The sequence below is a fragment of the Pteropus vampyrus genome, unplaced genomic scaffold (genome assembly GCF_000151845.1).
Source record: "Pteropus vampyrus isolate Shadow unplaced genomic scaffold, Pvam_2.0 Scaffold172, whole genome shotgun sequence".
Classification (NCBI taxonomy): Eukaryota; Metazoa; Chordata; class Mammalia; order Chiroptera; family Pteropodidae; genus Pteropus; species Pteropus vampyrus.
Window position 1 is genome coordinate 1,114,522 of NW_011888953.1, and position 21,359 is coordinate 1,135,880.

Here is a 21,359-nt window from a genome sequence, read left to right on the forward strand (position 1 = left end):
TATGTTTAGAGTTGGAGGGAGTTACAGCCAATAGAGGTACACACAAGAGAGTGGATAAGTAAAATGGTTGACACAGTGAATGTCTGTGCTCCAGGAGATTTACATTAAATATGTCTCAGAAGCATAACGTTGGATAAAGAAAGTAAGGAATCAAATAAAACTTTAGCAAAATACATTTTCTGTAAACTACAAAAATTCACATGGAACATATAACTATTTTTGAAGAATACACATATCAGTAAATAAACATGCAATGACAAACATCAAATACATTAATACATGTAACTAATCTGGGAAAAGAAAAAGATTTTGCACATGATGATATGGTTCTACAAACTTGGTTGTGATTAATTCTGTACATTTAAATCTTTAAAAATTGTCATGTCATTTAAAAAATTATATATGTATATATGTTCATGTGTATACTTACACAGAGAGACACACTTACACATTATATGACTAGAAGTATTTATTCCAAATATTAATAGTGGTTTTGTCTGGTTATGAAAATTTTTAATTTTCCTCTTCACACATTTTATATTTTCTAAATCTTCTTCAAATAGTCTATAACCAGAAATAATATAAGGTATCTATACATATTTTACTTAAATGAGCACATTCTTAAAGAGGAAGGCAATTTTAAGTAACTTATTCTACAGGGTTTTTTTTAAATGGATGCAGGGATTTCTTTTCTCTGCAGTACCAATACTTATTATAATATCCCTTGAATGGGAAAATCATATCTCACTCTTAAGAGTTCCCGGCTTATTGCCAATTGAAGTAATCATTTACAAAGTCCAGGGTTTTCAGAGAGTGTTTATTTTGATAACGGTCTAGGTGTCGTTAGGTCTCTGAGATATGACAGTATTACTTTGTGTTAGCCTGCGATAGGGAAAAAGGCTTGTCTGGATTATCATATAAACCCTTTCACTGTGAGTACCTACTGCTTCCTCCGGCACTTACAGATTCCCCCTGGCCACCACAACTCTGTTTAAAGGTAAGTGACAATGATTTCATTTGTAATCTTACTATTTCAAAATTGTAGTTATGTTTCCAACGACCTTACCCTTTCATTGTAAAAACACATAACTCAGACTATAGTCATTTTTTTTAAATAAGAAATAACTACTTTGCTTAAATCTCAAAAGAACCAAAGTTTCATGTTTCTTAAAGAAATTTTCTTCCAGAGAACTACCTTGTTGTTTAGTTAAAAGTAAAGCAAATATACAGTTTAGCCAAAAGATTAGTCATGTGCCTACGTACCCCTGACTGTCCTGGCAATGCTAAATATCATTTCTTGAGCCCCTGGGGAGACACAGAAGAACAAAAAGAAATAAGAGATTCGAGAAGTTTACAAGAAGATGGAAAGGAAGAACCTGCATTTGGGAGCAAGCTAGATCATTCTCTGAACCTGTTGGTAAGATGCGCTGAATTGCCTTATAGACTAGTCGGTCATGTGAGTCAAGAACATCTGAGGGTGACAGTTCAAAATAAAATGGACTTTGCTCTACACTTCTCTAAATGCTCACAAAGCCATTTTCAATGATATCATGGGATTGCTGATTTTCAGAGTTCAAGAGAGGATGTCAGTTATGAGAAACCTGCAGAATTCTTGCCCTTCTGCAGTGAAAGAGTTTTCTTAACTCTATTCCTCTGTCACTGAGCATTCTTTTGCTCCATGTTTGTATGAATCTTGTATAGTAATGGGTAAAATCTCCTCATATAATTTTAGATATCTCCTTAATGCCTAGAAATGTTAGATATGAAGAAATAATTTGATAATACATGCTGGTCATGAATTTTAAAAAATAGAGAAAAAAATTATTTGAATAAAAATTATCTTTTTAACATAAAACAATTTTTCTCATAACAAGAAAATGTTATAAAAGGAGAAACTATCAATTAGCTCTTTTATTAACTTCTCCTCAAATAAGAAGCCTTGATGTACTATCTTAATTTAGAGCATTTTCCAAATTGCATCAGAACAGTTAGAGCCAAAGAAGAAATCAGAATGTTTTATAAAGGTTCTGTTCATGCTGTTTTTGACAATTGAAATAAAATCCACCTATACTTTTCAAACTTTTGGAGATTAAAACAGATAGGGTCTGCTGAGAACCAAGAATTGGTCATCTCCTATAATTCAACTTCTCCCAATCATTTACATGCTGATTCCACAAAATACTTTAAGAATTTGTTTTCTCTAAAATTGAGAGAATTATTCAGGAAGATATCTCTCTTCAAAATCTAATAAGGAAAAACAAATCAATAAACAGCAACAATAACAAAACCTTCTGTTAAGTTTCCTTGTTGAAGCGATTCCTGTGTAAGAAGATCTCAATTTGGGGTAAGGGATGGGGTGGTGGTCTGTTTAGTGATTAAGAGGGTAACTTCACATTATTTAAGAACTCCAGCTCCTTATGGCCTTTAAAGAAACCACCCAATCTGGAGCTCGGGTCTGATATTTATTAGGAGTCACACCATTCTGTCTGATCACAGCCTAAATCCTATCTGAACTCTCTAGTCCAACATCCTATGGTTCTGTGCTGCTAAGGAGAACCAGAAAAGGTGAATTATTGACCTGTGAACTAAAATCAGCCGGTGAGTGCAGCGATCATTTTTATAATCGAAATAGCCTAGGACTATAGCAACTTATCTATGAATTAGATTTTTAAAAGCTTGGATAAAAAGCATAGAACGCATCTTTAGTTTCTGCCTACACTCTCCAGACAATAATAATTCTATGTCTTTGTATCTCTCTCAAACAATGCCTTGTAGCACACAATGGATACTCAAATGTGTGTGTTGATTACATTTTAAGTTGAGGGACACATTTAGCGAGATGCCAATGAATTTGGTTGCTTTTATTTCAACAGTTTTCTGAGATTGTAGGAAAGTTCAAAAAACTTACTGATTTATTAAGAGAAAATGCTCTAACTTTTGAGCATATTGGAGAAACAATTTTTATATCTGATATCAAGCTTTTGGCTTGAACAAAAATTTATAAAATGATGAACCCCATTTTTTTAATTGAAGTTTTCCTTCATCATAACTAAGGAATGTAATCACATTAAAATATAATCAGAAACTCACCCTCTGAGACACGTGAAGGATTTCAGAAGGGCAATTTAAAAATATCAAAATTTTAAATTTGCATATCATTTGAGCCATTTTACTGCTAAGAATACACCTGTTGGCCCTATGGATGTACTATAAAAGTATGTTAATATATATTACAAAGCGGTTTATTGCAGTGTGTGTATACTAAATATACACAATTAAGATAATGGTTAAATCCAATATAATACATCCACAGGGTATATAACTATGTAGCCATTAAAAGGAATTAAGTAGATCATGCATATGTGTATATGTATAAGCTGATGTGTGGAAAAGTTTTCCCTTCATTGGATACCCACAAAAAAGAGAAAACAGTTATTATGTGCGGCAAGAGATTCTGGAGACAAGTAGAAGTGAACTCAGAACTTTTTCTGTTCTGCTTAAATTTTTCAAATATAGGGATATATTATTTGTATTTTTTTAATGTCAACAGAAGTTTTCTGGTTGGTTTATTATAAACCATCTTAATTTTCCTCTTCATACATTTCTATATTTTTAGAACACAGTAGATGTTATTAAATGAATAAGAAATGAATTAACTAAATGTATTACAAGTGTTTAAAAATAAATCTGAATCTCAAGAGGTCTAGTTTTCATTTCAATCAACTATTACAACAAACTAAAGATAAGCCAGTTATACTATAAACTATTACTTTTTCTAAAACAATGACTGAAAATTGAACAGAATTAAAGTCTATGAAATATCCTTAATCTGGCAGAAATATTAAGAGTTGTATTACAAAAGTTGCTGTAATTATGGACTCAAATTGCATTATTCAGACTTCACTAAAACCCATTTGTAAACTTTCTTCTACTCAAAATCTAACAATATTTATTATGTACTAGGCTTGCTCTCATTTTTCTAAATGCTGAAATGAACAAAACAGGCCCCCCCCCCAACAAAAAAATCAACCACCATGGTGTCCGCATTCTAATGATGAAGAATCAAGAGAAGAGGAGATACTTATTTAAACTTAATAATTTATATGTAGGAGGGGATATATAACAGAGAAAAATAAAGCAGTGAAGGTGGATAGGAAACACTGCAATTTCCAATAAGATGGTCAGGGATCTGATTTTATTTGTAAGATGAAAAATAACTAAAGCCATACGTCTACATTGCTTTGATTATGAATCTCATGCAATATCGAAACATATTTTTGATTTTCACATGATCTATGCTGTAATTCAAGGAGCCCCTAATTTTGAAAAATGCATGACCAACAGCTACAATTGAATATGCAACACTCTTAAGTGTTATTACTAATTTGAAAAACTAATACACTAATACTTATTGAGTGATGATTGTATGCCAAGGGTTGTTTTAAGCAATTTAAATGAATTTTCTTACTGAATTCTGGCAAACATTTTTTGAAGAAGGTAAAAAAGTATTATTCCTATTTTATAATGAAACTGAGACAGAGAAATTAGGTGAATGGCATTTTACTTCTTTGAATGAAAGTAATTATATTAATTATAGCAATATTTTCTCTATATTTAATCACATTGCATACTTTCTTAGAGATATAAAGATCAAAATGGCAGTATTGGGGGGCAGAGATGGTTTTGCAAATCTCTTTCAATAATTCACAGATCCCCAAGGTTCCACAGCACACAGGTGGGAACTATTGGTCAAAATTTTCTCTGGCATTCAGCCACATCTGGACAAAGTCCCTTGTGGCCTGGGTGACAGAAATCCAGCCATCGAGAGATGCTCTAGTATAGCACAATAATTAGTTATTAGAAATTCAGCACTGGGATTGACCTCGCCTAAGAATGAGGAGTCTTGGGCTCTTACTTGTCATGTAACCTCAGCGTTAGTGCATCTCCTTCAGCCTCAGTTTCATCATCCATAAAAAGAGGAAGTTTAACCTTCTGGTTTCCAAGATCCATTCCAGCTCTAACTTCTATGACTCTAGATAGAGGTAATCAGACAGTGAGTTCTCTCTTCAGCAGGTTTCCAGGATATCAGGAAACTAAATAGAGCTTCCAGCAGAATGGTTCTGACATCCTCCCCAGTCCCTGAAAAGTATGAAAACCTAAAATGTACTTGACAGTCCTGCCCACATAAAATGAGCAGTTGTTTTGAAAAGTATAAAGTTATATAAGAGTTCTCATTTTGGATTGAAATGGGTTACAAATATAATACTACACAGTTTGTCTTGTAGCCTATCACTAACAGTTCAGAGACACTCATAGTGGGGGTTGTAACCATGGGAATATCCGCCCTAAAAATCTTTAGAAATAGGATTTGTACTCATAAGCATGTGAATTTATAGGTGTAAACTTGCCAAAAAGGCAGGCAGGGAGATGCAGATGTTTTCTAAGATAATATCTGAGTCTGTAACTGAGAATGGTTTGTAAAGTTTTACCCCTAACAGGTGTTCGATGTGTATTATATCATTCTTCTTCAGGACCTGGAGGCTCTCAAGGCATGGCCAGATACTTCATCTTGTATTTCATCCTGCTGAGTGCTCTAATTGATAAGAGCCAAGCTTGTTTCTGTGATCATTACCCATGGACTCAGTGGACGAGCTGCTCAAAAACCTGCAATTCTGGAACACAGAGCAGATGGAGGTGGGTGTGAGCTATGCAGCCTTTTGTGTGGCCAGGGAAACCTCAAGGACAGAGTTAGCAATATCAAAAGTAGCACACGAAGCAATGGGAAAAAAACAATATATCTCAAAGTAAGAACTCAAGAATTTGGATGGAATTTGAGGTCCTCTCCACATGAAGTTGAATGGAAGTCTAGTTTTGTTCTCTCCATAAAATTGACAAAATAAATTTAATTAATAATCTGTGCAATATTTCCAGTTGACTATTTACCTCACTTAGAATCACCACTCAAGTTTTTTTTTTCAATCAGCATATAACTCTGCTTGCCTCCAGTTAGTGAGTTAATTACAGAGAATTTTCTATTCATTAAACTGAGTCTAACAGGACCTCAATTGAGCAGCACTGCTAGCTATTAGCTTGATTGTTGGCATGTACAAGAAGGCAAGAAAACTGTTTACTTGGTAACATTTAATAATTCAGTCTTTTCACCAATTCAAACTAATTGTCCCTCCACCCCTAAGTTTGTTTTGTTTGTTTATTTGTTTTTTAATCTGTTAGGTGTTTTCGTTTCATGGAGATGCTTGCATGACTTGGGGGGGAAAATATATATTTACTGTGTTTTAACTATTATGACACTTTTTAGAAACCTATTTTAGAAAATGATTTTTGTGTATGTAGTGAGAGTCTCATTAAAAACACCAATTGACTTCTCCAGTAAATTGTCCACTAAGTATGTAAAAACAGATTTGTTTATAATATTCCTCTACTCAAGAGTCTCTAAATAGCTCTCTTACTGCATACCAAATAAAATACAACAAAATATTTGGTTCCTCTCAGCCGTGCACTTCTCAAGCCCATCCCACAAGCTCCAGTGCCTCTAATCTTTACACGTTTCGTTCCCTCCACATGCCCTTCTTTTTGTTGCCTGGAGAATTCACATACATTTTTCAAGATGTATCTCTCATGTCACTTTCTCTTTGATTCCGTTCCACACCACTCTGATTCCATCTCAATTATTGTACTTATCACATTGTGTTGTCACCTTTTAAGCAATTTATAAGAACTTTCTCCTTTCCTTTCTCTCCCTTCCAGTCCCTTCCAGAAATTCCATCATGGGTCACCTTCATAGTGTGTGACCTACACAATCACACAGGACCCTACACTTAGAAGGGCTCCATGCTTGGCTTAATGTTCTACCATCACTGTCTTGAAATTCTTAACAATTTTATTTATTTATTTGTTTGTTTGTTTGTTTATTGGGAGTGACATTGATTAACAAAATCCAATAAGTTTCAAGTGTACAATTCAACAGTAAGTCATGTATATATTTCATTGTGTGTAAATAAGAGGCCCCCCTTTTCATTTCACACCAGGCCCCACAAATTATATACCTGGTCCTGAACTCCATTAGATTGTAAGAACTGCACATATGCCAACCTACTTGATTTTCTATGAAAACCTTTTCTTTCATTCACTATAGCAAATGCTCAATGATATTTTCTTATAGGGCTGGAGCCATAGTGAATATACTCATTCTAAGCAGCTTTTTCTTCACTATTACAGACAAACAGTAATAGATAAGTACTATTTGGAGAACTCTTGTAACGAGCTTTGCACCAAGCAGGAGACCAGAGAATGTAATTGGCAAGCTTGTCCTATCAACTGCCTCCTGGGAGATTATGGACCGTGGTCAGACTGTGACCCCTGTGTTGAAAAACAGGTAGGTGACACATGGGCACGTTCAGGAAATCTGAATCACAATAAAAAGGCTTGGATTCCCTGAAAGGCTCAACAATCACAGAATTGCTGAATTTCTTCAATTTCTGAAAATAAACCTTCTCACCTTCCACCGAGGGAAAATTTCATCTAGCATTTGGGGCAAAGGGTAGGGGAGGGCTGGGAGTTCATTTTACATGTTTCACTGTCGTATGACCACGAAGAGGAAATTCTGCCCCAACTATTGGCGTGGAAGCTGCCCAGCTCTGTGCTCTCTCAGAGCTCGGAAGCAAAAGCAGGTGCTAGAAAATGGAGATTTGAGTCCAAGGTTTAAAATCAAACAGAAATGAGGAGCACTGATCAGAAGCCTGACTCCTCGCCCTTCCTTTAATTTCCCTCTCCCCATGGGAAAGTCCCTCTTTTTGTTTATTGTTCCCAGCTGCAATATTTACCCACCTCAAGCTCTTTCCTGTAAGGACATTGCCCGTGTGAACTCCAGTTAGGGCAGGTGCTGAGCATTCACACGTTGGGGAAGAAAAAGAAACTCATTTGTGGAGCGAGCACACACTCTCTGAGGTAAACCGTTCCAGGGCCTTTACATACATGTCCTCATTCAAACTTCACGTTGCATTGTGGTTTTCTTTAGGAGTTAAGTAATTTGCCCAAGAATACACTACTAATGAATGTAGAGCTACATTTTGAACTCAAATTATTCTGGTGTCAAAGTCAGTATTTTTTAATCCTGTACTATTTCTACTCTTCCTTCTCTACTTTACTGCTGACCATTTAAAATCTTTTAAAGTGTAGAGGGTGTGTCAGCCTTGGTTTCTACGGTGACTTCCTTGTACAAAAAAATTCCCAAATCTTTCCACATTTATCACTCACTCATACTGTATATCTTTGAAATATAAAAGGGCTATTGTTACTACTGGAAGAATCTGCATTCAGGAGACTCTCAGTAAATAGTTGTGTGTTTCGTTTCTATTTAATTTGGAACCATATGATTTTAGAATTTGAAGTCTTAGAAATCTTTTTGCACTATTTCCTCATTTTGGGGAAACTGGGGCCCAGAGAGGTGATGAATTCCTTAAGGACACACAATAATGGAATTGGAAAAATCATTAATTTAGAAAACACCACTGTAGTAAATATCACTACTGTAATTTTTAAGCCCAGTTTTCTTAGATATGTTTTGGCTTTGACAGTACCAAAGAGTTACTCATCTTTCTCTCTTTGCTTTCAGTTTAAGGTTAGATCTATTTTGCGCCCCAGTCAGTTTGGAGGACAACCATGTACTGAGCCCCTGGTGACTTTTCAACCATGTATTCCAACTAAACTCTGCAACATTGAAGAGATTGACTGCAAGAATAAATTCCGCTGTGACACTGGTAATGTACTTACAGCCTCCACTAAAAACGACCTGACTAAACTAAAGTTATTCCAATTGACTCCAGTAAAAGCAGTAATAGAGAAGTCCTACCATATTTTAAACATGGGGAGATAGAGGTGTTATGCTACCAATTACCAAGCTATTCATGTGTGAAATTGCAGCTTTCAAGCTATACTCATCTTGACCACTTACCTGATTGATTTGCTCATCAAGTACTGGTTCTCAGGTCCCTAAACTGTTATAAAGCAGGAGGAAGAGAAGAGGGGGAGGAAAAGGAGGAGTAGGCTGACACCTTTTAAAATCAGCTATTAATAAGCACAAATCTATAATCCGAACAAGCAATTGAAAAGGAGCTACAGATTTAAAAGATGTTTTCAGTGTAGTTTATTAAGATAAGAATATTAATATTAAGATATTATGTTAGGGAGATGACAAGAGGTGATGTGACAAATTTTCTAGAGTGTCTATTGAATGGCTCCAAAAGTAATTCCAAAAGAATTTGAAAATGATTTAAATGAAGGCAACATTTCTTTCAAGTTCAATACTCATTCAGATTCAGAAATTCTGATATTTAAATTTCATTACATTATAATCAAATCTTTTTAAATTAAATTTATTAGGGTGACATTGGTTAATAAAATTATATAGGTTTCAAGTGTACAATTCAATAATACATCATGTGTATATTGCATTGTATCAAATCTTAAAAATACTACTTAATCTATGTATTATCTTGCTAATTAATGGTTCTCCAAGGGTCACTATGTTCAACAGTCTAGATCAGATTTCTGCAAACTTTTTCAGCAAAGGTCCAGATGGTAAATATTTTAGGTTTTGTGAGTCATGTGGTTTGTGTTGCAGGTACTCAATTCTGGTATCTTACCCTCAAAGCTGCAATAGACAGTGTATCAGCAAATGAGCAGAGTCCTCTTAGAGTCCCTACGACTAAGTATATTATTTTAATATGTATCTTTGAGAATTACCCATCTGGCTTATCCCTATGCACTGGGCCAACTTCTCCCTCAAAGTACTAATTTTAAGCATAGATGACTAGAAAATTTGCGACTGGTTATAAACATAATATGTCATTGCAGTAACACAAATCAATTCAAGCAGATAGGAAATCATGTACAATTTATAAGTAATTTCATAGCTCCAGGTGTAAGTATATATGTATTATGTATATGTGCTGGCTAAATGCTGACTTCTGCAAATATTGTACTATCCAAACTACTTTTCACCTTTCCCATGCCTTCTTTGGAGAGAAATATTATAAGCCATATATATATATATGGCTTATAATATTTGGCTTATAATATGGCTTATAATATTTCTCTCCTTGTGCTTCTTACTTCATTGAGTTTTTGTGGCCATTCTCAGCTGTGTCCCATCAGACCTACATCACTCCTGCCACTCTTTCCTAAATATTACTTAAGATATGTCCTCTTGCTTTCATCCCTACCCTTGCTAATAGTTCTTCTCCATTATGCCTAGATGTACCAAATGGATAGACTGTCTCGTATCCTAGCCAATCTGATACCCTGCTCACAAAGCTGAGCTAATGAGAACTGTATCCTGCATGTGTATCCCTACCTTTATTTGATAAAATAAAATAAAAAAATTAGTGTAATTATATCAAAAATTAGCTTTTGCTGAAATTTGTGACAGGTTCAAAATGTATTTAAAAATGTAATATTCGAGTTTTGTTTTTTTTTTTTAGTAAAAACATGTCTATTTCAAACTAAATGATCCATTTCGTTCTTGCCTGAAAAAAAGAAATAAACAAAAAACTAGAGGCATGCTCTTTTAAAAACAGAGCATCTTTCAGGTTATGTCCTGAGATTAACAGAAATTCAATTCCCTCTGTATTTTCAGTCTTGTACAATTCCAGGGCTCATAACTATAATTCTTTATAATAATGGTCTAGATATAATGCAAGATTTTGAATAATCAAAGGAGGACTTAATTACTTTCATTACACTCTACCTTCTTACTGAAGATTGTTAACCAAAACAGTGGAAACTAAGTGCTTTCTGGGAAACTATTAATAAAAAAATTCTTCAACAGAATATCCAATTTCCCCCAAGCATTTCAATTAGTCAAAATAATCTTGTACAGCTATAGTGAAATGCTGATCACCACCTAAAATAGTTAACCAGATAACCTTGAGTAAAACATTTAATCATTCTCAGTAAGACCTGTACAGAATGGTGGGACACCAGCACCCCTGATTGCAGGCAAGAGGGTGAGGGACAGGAGAAGGGCTGTCATTGTGCATGAGGCATTTCAATTTCTGTAATATACACTTACTGATTCTAAGGATCTTTATGAAATTCGACAAGTTTAAAAGAGAAGGGAATCATCTGAGTACACGAAGTTTGTACTATTTTCTATATTCGGTCACTTAACCTGCTACTAATACTATAGCATGTAGGCATTTAACTTGTCCAAAAAAATAATTAGGTATAGTAAATTATATGTAGTTAAACAATTATATATAGTGAATATATAATAAAATATGTAGTAATTATGTATAGTAAAATAATTATATATACAGTAAAATGCACAGATAAGTGCAAAATTTTATTTTGACAAATGTATATATCCATGTAGACAACTCCCAATCAAGATATAGAAAATTTCCATAAACCCAAAGAAGTTCCTTTTCTCCCCTTTCCAGTTAATCCCTCTATTTGTTCTTGAACATTACACAAAGAAATCATGACACGACTCTTGTGTCTCACATCTTTCGCCTAACACAAAATTTTTTAGATTCAGCCATGTTACTATATGTACTAGTTGATGTATGTGTGTGTGTGTGAGTGAGTGTGTAAAATTATAGTTTTTTGAGTAAAAACAGTGACCTTGAGTGTGCTATCTTGGATCAGAACAAAATTCTGAACCCATTTTTATCATTTTATCTTACAGAACATGTTTCTGCAGAAAGTTCACTATAATGGGAATGGGATTATAGAATTAATTCTCTTATTTAAAGCAATCACCCTAAATAATCTATGGTGATGCTTTTAATTCTAAAAAAATAAGAGAAAATATCAATTTATCATTCAATTTCCATATGTTCTTAAATCTTTATCAAAAATAATGAAAACTTAGGTAGGTACTAGACTTATCAGACAGATCACTTCATAAGTTATGTAAATGTCTAACCACTATGCTCTACACCTGAAACTAATATAATATTGAATGTTGTAACTGAAAATTTTTTTTAATTTTTAAAAAGCATGATCTTGGATGAGTCAGTTTAAAAAAAAAACAATGAAAACTTGCTCTTAACTTTTCCTTGAAATTTAAGCACTAATGATTAAAATTAATATATATAGTCTTAAATGATTATTTGTTGTCAATGTTGTCATTTGCTTTTCTTGACTAGGCCGCTGCATTGCCAGCAAGTTAGAATGCAATGGAGAAAATGACTGTGGAGACAATTCAGATGAAAGGAATTGTGGGCGTACAAAAGCAATATGCCCACGGAAGTATAATCCCATCCCTAATGTACATATGATGGGCAATGGGTATGTAACATCTTTTTATCATTTGGGGGAATAAAGGCATCTCAGAACATGCAGCAATGAAGCAATAAGACACATCATTGTCCACCTTCCTCATTAACTTCTTATTACTCCCACCAGCCCTGTCTCTGGCACTTGGCTATGATTCTCAGCAAGCATGTGGCCAAGATCCTCACTCCTAGGGAATAAAATAATTTAGCAGTTTCACATTTGCTTTGTACAAAACAATGTTATAGGCCCCTCGTAACTGTTTTAATTCTCATCTAACCTTCTGATAGATCTGGAGTGAATCAGGGAAAACTGGTAGGAGGCCAGCCAAGCTGGAAGGTCCCAGGATGGATTCCTGGGGGCTTGGGGTGGGAGAGTAACCACTCAGAAATTCCAGGAACAAATAGATGAGGAAGGTATCAGAAAAGCATGCCTGAATGTGTGTGTTGAAAGTCAAAACACTGGAAAAGCAAAACCAGTCTTTCAGTCTAAGAGTCAAGCCATGGGTCAACAATGGGAAACAAAGCCAGAAGAGAGTTTCACAAACAGAAAAAGCAATGAAATGAAAAAGTTAAAAGAGTTAGAAGTGAAATGATCATGACTAGGGTATTCAAAACTTCCTCCTACCTAGACTACATGATGCATGGAAGGTCAGTACAGTTTAAAGGCAGAAGATCAGACTTGCATTACCATCTGGTTCCTGTTCAACTTACAAACCAAGAAACAGCCTGAGAAAATGCCATATCCTGTCCAAGTCTACCAATCAGTAAATGGTTAAACCAGGATTCAAAAACAGACTTCAAAACTGAGGTTATTTTTACCTTTTCATGCTTATTCTAGACAATAACAACCTTAAAAAGGGGAATATATTGAAAGGAACCTCAGGAGCCCACACAACCCTCCTCCCAATCTTTGAATAGTTGCTCAGAAATTCTAATGTTCCTATTTCAAATCATGAGGGGACTGGAGGTTTGTCAAGGGATTCTAAATTCATTATACTGAACCAATGACTTAGAAAACTTTAGAAAATGTAAAGGAAGTCAATAGAAACAGAACTAAGCTTTAGTTTGAAGCATAAGAAAAATCAGTAAAGATAATCTCCTGTATTGTTCTGTTCTCTTCGATTTTTGGCCAGAAGGCAAATAGTTTGCTATAGGCTTTTATTGCTTCATATTCAACTATTTTTAAGTCTTCACTTATACTGCCAAACTTGCATAATATGAAGCCTTGAGGCACCAAAAACAAACAGCATCAGTTGCAAATACAACCTCATTTGATTAGAATGGAAACCAGAAGCATTGAACCAAATTCAAGGACATAGTAAAATGGAACAGCCATTATTCTGGAAGTAAGGAGAGCCAGGCTCTAGACCTAGTTCTGCACTGACTCACTACATCATAACCAAGTTATTAAACATCTCTGGCTGCATGTATGTTGGATGGCTACACACTGATTTGAGGTTCTGTCCTAAAAATTCCTAATTAGAGTTGATTTCAATGACAATGTTTTGACAGCATATTCTTATCAATGTGCTTCCTTCTTCTCCTTCCTCTGGAAGAAAACTTCAGGCAAAACTTCCACTGATTATCATGTTTTCTAATGTTCTGATTGATGAGGGGTGACATTATAACTCACCTCTTGCTCTGTTGGTCTAGGATCTAGAGTTACAGATGAGCAGGACCACATGCTGTGTGTACTTTGGCAGAAGGATCGTGTGGCCCTCTGCCAAGTGGAGCTGTTGTCCCAAGGATTCTCAGAAATGAGCAAAACCTGCTGGCTCGGCACAGCCAGTCCTCCCTTTGCCTCTCCGAGGACAGAGAGCTTTGAGAGCTGCTTATGGGAATCTCTTGCTAATCTGCTGGCCTTTGAATCTCTGCCCCCTCTCTGATACATTTTACCCATGAAAGGTAGCTTCCTAGGTGGCTGTACCTCTTTTTCTCTCCAAGAAAGGATTTAATAAGGCAAAACAACATTCCTACGTTGCCAACATCAGTCACCAGGTCTTAAACATGAAGCAAGAATCAGGCAATTTAGCATGCTGTTTATTTTTTCTCAGGCTCAGCCAAGGTACAAATGCATACACACATGCACATATGTACATGCACACACATGTATATTTATATATGTATATATTAATGTTAATTAAATTAGAAAATTACAAAAGATGACACATTAAACCAAATTAGATAAAAGCCCTTCAGAAACCTATTATATTAAAATCCATGATGTATTTGAAACACCAAACTATTTAAAGTCAATTTAAATACTACAAAGAGAAAGAAAGAAAATAAGGCTGAAAATTTCTGTGTAGTTGACCTAAGTCCTAAAAGGTTCCTCCAGCATGCCCAGAGAGCAACCTGGTGAAAATCTTATCTTCTGGCTCTCTGCAAGCAACTGCTGCCTTCACGACGTCCTCAGGACCTGGGAACCATTTTTCTTAAGCCCTTTCTTGTTTGTGATAAACTCGTAAGCACATAACATAAGGCACTGTAAGGTCAACAGTTCTTTTTTCCTCATTCATTTCTCTTAACTCAGAGAACAAAAATGAATGAGTTTTAAACCTGTGTTTGTCAAGCTAACTTACATAGTTTGGAAAGTTCTTCCCAGACCAGCTCCTCATACTTCCTCCCTCAAAAACCCACTGATACGAACTCAAATATGGATGAAAACAGACCCCCAATTGTGTTCGCAGCTATTTGAGTATGAGATGCATCTTATAGAACCCACAGGAATGGCCCTCCCTTTTTAACAGCTTTATTGACATCTAGCTCACGTGCCAGTTCTTCTCCTGTGTACCTGTTACTCTTGCACTATTACCACACTCACAGCACTTCTGACACCAAATGTGTGGGGATTTTCCCCCGCACTGAACATTTCTCTGCAACACCAGCGAAATGTGCTACAATTTAACTCAATTCTGGTACCATCTACTTAGATATAGTGTCAGATGCCATAGGTTAAAGATTCAGTCCCACAAGACTGCCCCATCCACTTCAGATGCCACTTCACTTGTGCTTCTGATACATTTGGAGGCTCCCACCAATGCCCATCCTCAAGTTTGAGTTATTTGCTAAAAGGGCTCACAGAACCCAATAAAACAATGTACTATTTACCAGCTTATTATAAAAGGGTGTGATAAAGGAGGCAGATGAATATCCAGTTGAGAGAGATGAGTAGGGCAGGGTATGTGGGAAGGGGCTCCGAGCTTCCATGTTCTTCCATGCTCTTCCTGAACAGTCAGCACCTCCACGTGTTCACCAACCTGAGAGCTGTACTTTGGGGATTTTTTCGAGGCTTCATCATGTAGGCATGATCCATCATTAATTCTATTTCTGGCCCCTCTCCCCTCTCCGTAGAATGGAGAGTGGGGTTGAAAATTCCAAGCTCAAAATCAAGGCTTGGTATTTCTGGTGACCAATCCCCACCCAGGAGCCCACCAACAGTCAATTCGTTAGAGAAAAGGACACTGCACATATGGGTACTAGACTTATTGGGGTGATCACTTCGTAAGGCATATAAATGTATAATCTCTATATGGTACACCTGAAGCTAAAATAAGATTGTATGTCAACTGTAATTAAAAAATCAATAATTTTTAAAAAAGAAAAAAAGACACAGCTATTACCCAGGAAATTCCAAGAGATTTAGGAGCCCTGTGCCAGAAACCAGGATCAAAGACCAAATATTAAAACAAAAGATGCTCTTAGTGTTTTTATTACTTAGGAGATTACAAAAGTTTTAGTAGCTCTGTGCCAGGAACTGCGGGCAAAGACCATTATCTATATTTTCTATTATCTCCTCATTATCAAACTTATTGACACAAAACTTTTTTTCCTCAGGATACATGTTAATATCTATAAGAATTTGGAAAACTATTATCATCTTGAAAGAGTTTTTCATCTACCACAAAACAATTTCTTAAATACTTACTTTGTGCTAAGCTAATTAATCTGTATATGTTTCAATTTCCTCATTTCTAAAATGGGTCTAATAATTATTTCTATATCACGTGGTTATCATAATAGTCAATAAATATAATGTTAATATTAAATATAGAACAAACAGTGCTTGACTTATAGTAAATAGTATGTAAGCATCTATTAAATAAATTTTAAATGATTTATTATTAGCTATTAATAAAAATAATAATATTACGGTTTTATTAAAATATTGCTATTCATCATTAGCTCTCTATAACAATTCCTTTGCTGTATCATATTGAAGGAAGTGGACCTAGAATGGCATTAGTTATTATATAATAATTTATTTCATAAGCTACTTCCCAAAGTTTGTGCTGTTTTTGTAAGCTACAAAATAATTCTAAACCTGAATTTCATGTTGAAAGCCCAGAATGACTAAATGAGTGTAATAAAAAGAACTAACAGAGACAGAGGGGCTGAGTTTTGGCTTCTAGCCCTTTCTGGATACTTCCTCATAGGCTAGAAGAAAACAGGCTTTCCTTCAAGTCATTTGTCATGAATCAAAAATGTCTAAGAGAGGAATTTCATATAAGTAAGGTAAATTTTAAAGATTGCTCTATATCTATCGAATTCTTGAATATTACTTTATTTCTAGGTTTCATATATTGGCAGGAGAGCCCAAAGGAGAAGTCCTTGATAGCTCTTTCACTGGAGGAATATGTAAAACTGCCAAAAGCATTAGAGAAAGTAATCCATACCGTGTTTCAGCCAATCTGGAAAATGTCAACTTTGAGGTATGACAGCCTATCATGGCGGCATTCCAATGTCAATGGTGATTATAAGCTAAATTTCCAATGAAAAATTAGTGATTAATGAAGGGACAGAATAAGAAGATAATGACTTTCTTTTTTAGTACGCCATTTAGCTTTCATTTATTTATTTATTTGTTCATTTATTTACCTATCTATTTATTTATTTATTTATTTTTGTTTATCATGGTGATGTTGGTGGACAAAATCCAATAAGTTTCAAGTGTATACTTCAACAGGAAGTCATATATATATATTGTATTGTGTGGTAATGAACATTTTTAATTACCTATTATGTGTTGGTATTTAATCTTCCCAAAACCCAATGAAATCAATGTCATTATCATCAATTTAGAGATGAAAAAACTAAGGTAATTAATTTGCCCAAAGTCATACAGCTAGTAAGTAGCAAGAGACTTGAGCCCAGGTTTCCCAAACTCCAGAGTCCATGCTTCCTTCAATGAACATAAAACTGTAACATATCCCCACATACATTAAAAAAAAAAAAAATGGTTTGATTTATTCAGAAGTTTCTCCTACCATTGCTAGTTTTCTCAGGTAACCACTAAATTTAGACATAAGGCAGTGCCTGGCTTCTAAAAAGTCAGGATGAACCTAAGTATAATAGGGATAGTTCTGCCTACCTTCATTCCTATTAGTTGATTTGGTTTTCTATTTGTTTTCCTCAGTGGTAATGAGCAGCACACTACATACTCCCAGAATCTAGCCCAGTTCCTTACATATGATAATTGCTCCATACTCATTGAACTAAAGTAAACAACCTATTTCTTTTAATTTATGATAAGAAAAACAGAAAAGACATAACTTTAATGGTAATATCTATACATAAAATTTGACATGCTAGAGAGAATTTCATAAGGTCTAAGGATTTCTGAGACCACATGATGAATAGTATGAGTTCAACAAAAGTCATTCGATACTTCATTTAAAAAAAAACTTTTATAAATATACAAATACAAGCATTTTCCAATTTGATATAAACTCAATTTAACGCCACCTATATATATATATTAATGGGTGTAGAAAATGTCCTTAGGCTCCAACTGCCAAATTCAAATTCATTTTGGGAGACATACCCTAAGAAACCCCATCCCTGCCAGGAGATAGAAGTGACAAGAGTAACAAGTGACCTCTGACCAGATAAAGGCATTACCCACTATTTCCCCACAGATCCAGAAGATGCTAATGCCAGAGGTTCCACCACCACCAAAGAGGGTGGGAAAAGTTTTGCCGCTATGTTAAATAGGAACTCAGAAGAGACATTCCAAAGGAACAAAAATTCTGTCAACGATGTTACTACTCTTAAGATGTATTGAATAGGCTTTGTAGACAGAGCAAAAACCCAGATATTTACATATAATATTGTTCTGTTGGAGGATGCTTTCTAGGTCCTAAGCCACCAACCCATAAATTTACTTTCAGAATTTAATAATTTCCAAACATAAAAACATACTGCCTGTATTATCAGCAAGCATCTATTTCATGCAATTTTACAAGCAAGAAAGCTTAACCTTTCTTGAAATTAGGGCATATTTGGGCTTGGATAACATTTCACACTTATAAGATACTTTAGAGTTTTCAAAGTACTTGCACATACTGTTTTCTCAATTCCTAGAACGACCTTCCCAGAAGGTAGAAAATTATTTATACCCACTTTACTCATAGAAGATTTAAGCTCATTGAAGATAAAGAACTTTCTCAGAGTTGTGCAGCAATAGTTCACGTGATCTTTGCAAAACACAAATGTAATGGTAACATCCCCAATTTTTCATTCATTTAATTCATATTTTTAAAGAACTTATTATATAGAAAAGCTTGCTTTTAGAATTCAATCCAAATCTTTTAGCAGGGCCTACAAGGCTTGGCCCCAGTTTCCCAGTTCAATCTAATTTTTAAGCACTGCTCACCTGTAAACCTGCCCTCTAATGTACATGGTCAGATTTTTCTCTGAGTTTTTCTGCTCAGGATACCCAAACCCCCTTCTTTACATGTTAATATATTTTTCTGTAAGCTGACACATTTTTTCTTGTGTGAGAGCTAATTCATAAAGCAAAATATTTGTAGTTTGAGTTTTTTAGAAAAGTAGTAAAGAAATTTCAGCAACTATATTTAAATATGATTGTATCGCTTCATTGTTAACTTATTCGTAGATATTTTAAAAGCTAACTAGCATGCACTACAATATCTAAAAGTAACACTAAACTTTTGACTGTATTTTACTGTTGAGAAAGATTCTTTTGCGGCTGGATTATTTTGTCTTTGCTTGACTAATTGTGCAAGCTATTTAATTGTGACATGTGGTTTGCCTCGCGGTATATTTTAATACTGAATATTTTAAAACAAAAAGATTTTTCCATTGCAAACCGGATAAGCATCTTTAACATAAAGAAGTACTCTTCAATCAATTGCTTTGCAACTTTTAAAAAATTTGTCCATTGTTCTCTTCTTACTAGCATAACCATTACAAGGATTTACCTTGTACTTAAATCTGGCTCCACTCAACTCAAGTCACGTCCCAATGGCATTTTCTCTTCTTCCTAGACCAAGTCAGTGAAGACTAATAACCACCCACAAGGCAGAATCAATTGATTATTTGCTTCTGCCTTGCAGACATGGCCAGTAGAGTGCTGATGCCCAATACTGAATAAGCTGAAGGGATGAAGATGGTTTCAGAGTAGGGTCAGATAGGACTTTCTTCTCCTTTTCTAGGCCTTAATTTTCTGAACTATATCTTAAATTAGATTGCAAACTGCATCAAATTCACAGGCAGACTGAAAATAGTCCTTGTTGTTTATTACCCCATTAAGTCTCAGCTTAGGAGTCATTTCCTTGAGCTAGACTTTCTTGGTATTGTCTCTCTGGGTTTTACAGTTATTTGTGGCAATTCCATTGGAAGCACAAAACATCACAGATTGAATTAAGTGTCTGTGATTATCTTTCTCTCTAACTAAATTGTTGACTCTCTGAGTGCAGGAATTTACATTATTCCTTGTTCGCTAGCAAAATGGGTCCTCAATAAGCATTTACTGAATTTATAAATGAATGATCATTGCGTTAGATCTTCACAAGTAACTCCAGTATTTCATAAATTCTGTTTTATTTCATATGGATTTTTTTCCAGGTAGAAACTAAAGAAGATGAACTGGAAACAGATTTTTTTAAGGATTTAATTCCTTTTAAAGAGAATAAAGATGAACACAGTTTAGATCTGGGCCAACAGAACCATCATCATGGGTCAATTTTTTATTCCTCATCGAGCAGTCACTCCTCTAACCATAATTCTGCCTTCAAACAAGCCATTGAAGCCTCCCACAAAAAGGTAATAAAAATGGTTCCTGATCTTTTTATGCTTTTCTGAAAATTAATACCAGTTCCAGCAGTCATGCAACAAGAAGGGGAGAGTTTTGATCTCAGGTCAGGATTTCTAATTCCTATTTAAATACCTTTAGGGTTTTTGTTGTTGTTGTTTTATCCCACTTCAAAATTTATAGACATAATATGTCTAATGATGCTTCCGTTCTGCATGCATTTAACTGTGTTTATGGTTGTTTTGATTTCTTTATCTTATTGTTTTAGGTGTACATATTTCTTATGAACCACATGTAACAGAACGTTGCTTTTTAAATGTAAACTAACAGTCTCAGGTCTTTGCTAGGAAAATTTAGTCAACTTATGTTTAGTATACTCACTGAAATACTTGACCATTTTTCTCCTATCTTTAATTTTTCTTACTCATTTCACTTGGTTGCTGTTTCCTATTTTTTTACTTTTGCTATCTTTATCATATTTCTATCTACCTTTCTCATCCTTTTGGTCATTTTAGAAGTTCTACTAAAATTTCAAATTCTCCTTCTAGTTACCTTTCTCTAGTCATAGAGCATAATTATATCTATGTTTTTCTGTATCACATTACATAATATCTATAGCCTCCCTCAAAAGAGATTTTTTTACTTACCTATTCTCCACATCCCATTTTCACTATCTCCTTGAGAAAACACATGCTCTCTACTCCCCCACCACTATCATCACAGGCCTCCAAAACCTCAATTTTGTTGAGATAGTTCAAAGCCTTTGTGTTCCATAAAGATTGTTTTATATTTGCTTTTATGTTAGATATGTTCATCTGTATTTTATTCTGACTCTTGTCTTCTCTATTTAAAGATTCCTCACATAACACTTCTAAATTCCAAGTTAAAAATTTTTTTTGTATTTTACATATGTATTTGCAGGTATATGTGTGTGCGCACATATGTATATTTTCTATTTACTCATCACCATTTTCTCTCCTCTCATCTTCCCTTTCTTGTCCCAT

At 34.8% G+C, this 21,359-nt stretch overlaps 1 protein-coding gene across 1 annotated transcript in view; it reads left to right on the forward strand.

Annotated features, from left to right (window-relative positions):
* Positions 1-1,320: 1,320 nt before the first annotated feature.
* Positions 1,321-21,359, forward strand: part of C6 (complement C6) — a 55,516-nt gene continuing 35,477 nt past the window's right edge. The window contains exons 1-7 of the mRNA XM_011370679.1: positions 1,321-1,417; positions 5,532-5,694; positions 7,237-7,393; positions 8,633-8,777; positions 12,171-12,312; positions 16,873-17,011; positions 20,169-20,366. Coding sequence (XP_011368981.1) covers positions 5,552-5,694; positions 7,237-7,393; positions 8,633-8,777; positions 12,171-12,312; positions 16,873-17,011; positions 20,169-20,366 — 924 coding nt within the window. The 5' untranslated portion in view covers positions 1,321-1,417; positions 5,532-5,551. The remainder of the gene's footprint in view (positions 1,418-5,531; positions 5,695-7,236; positions 7,394-8,632; positions 8,778-12,170; positions 12,313-16,872; positions 17,012-20,168; positions 20,367-21,359) is intronic.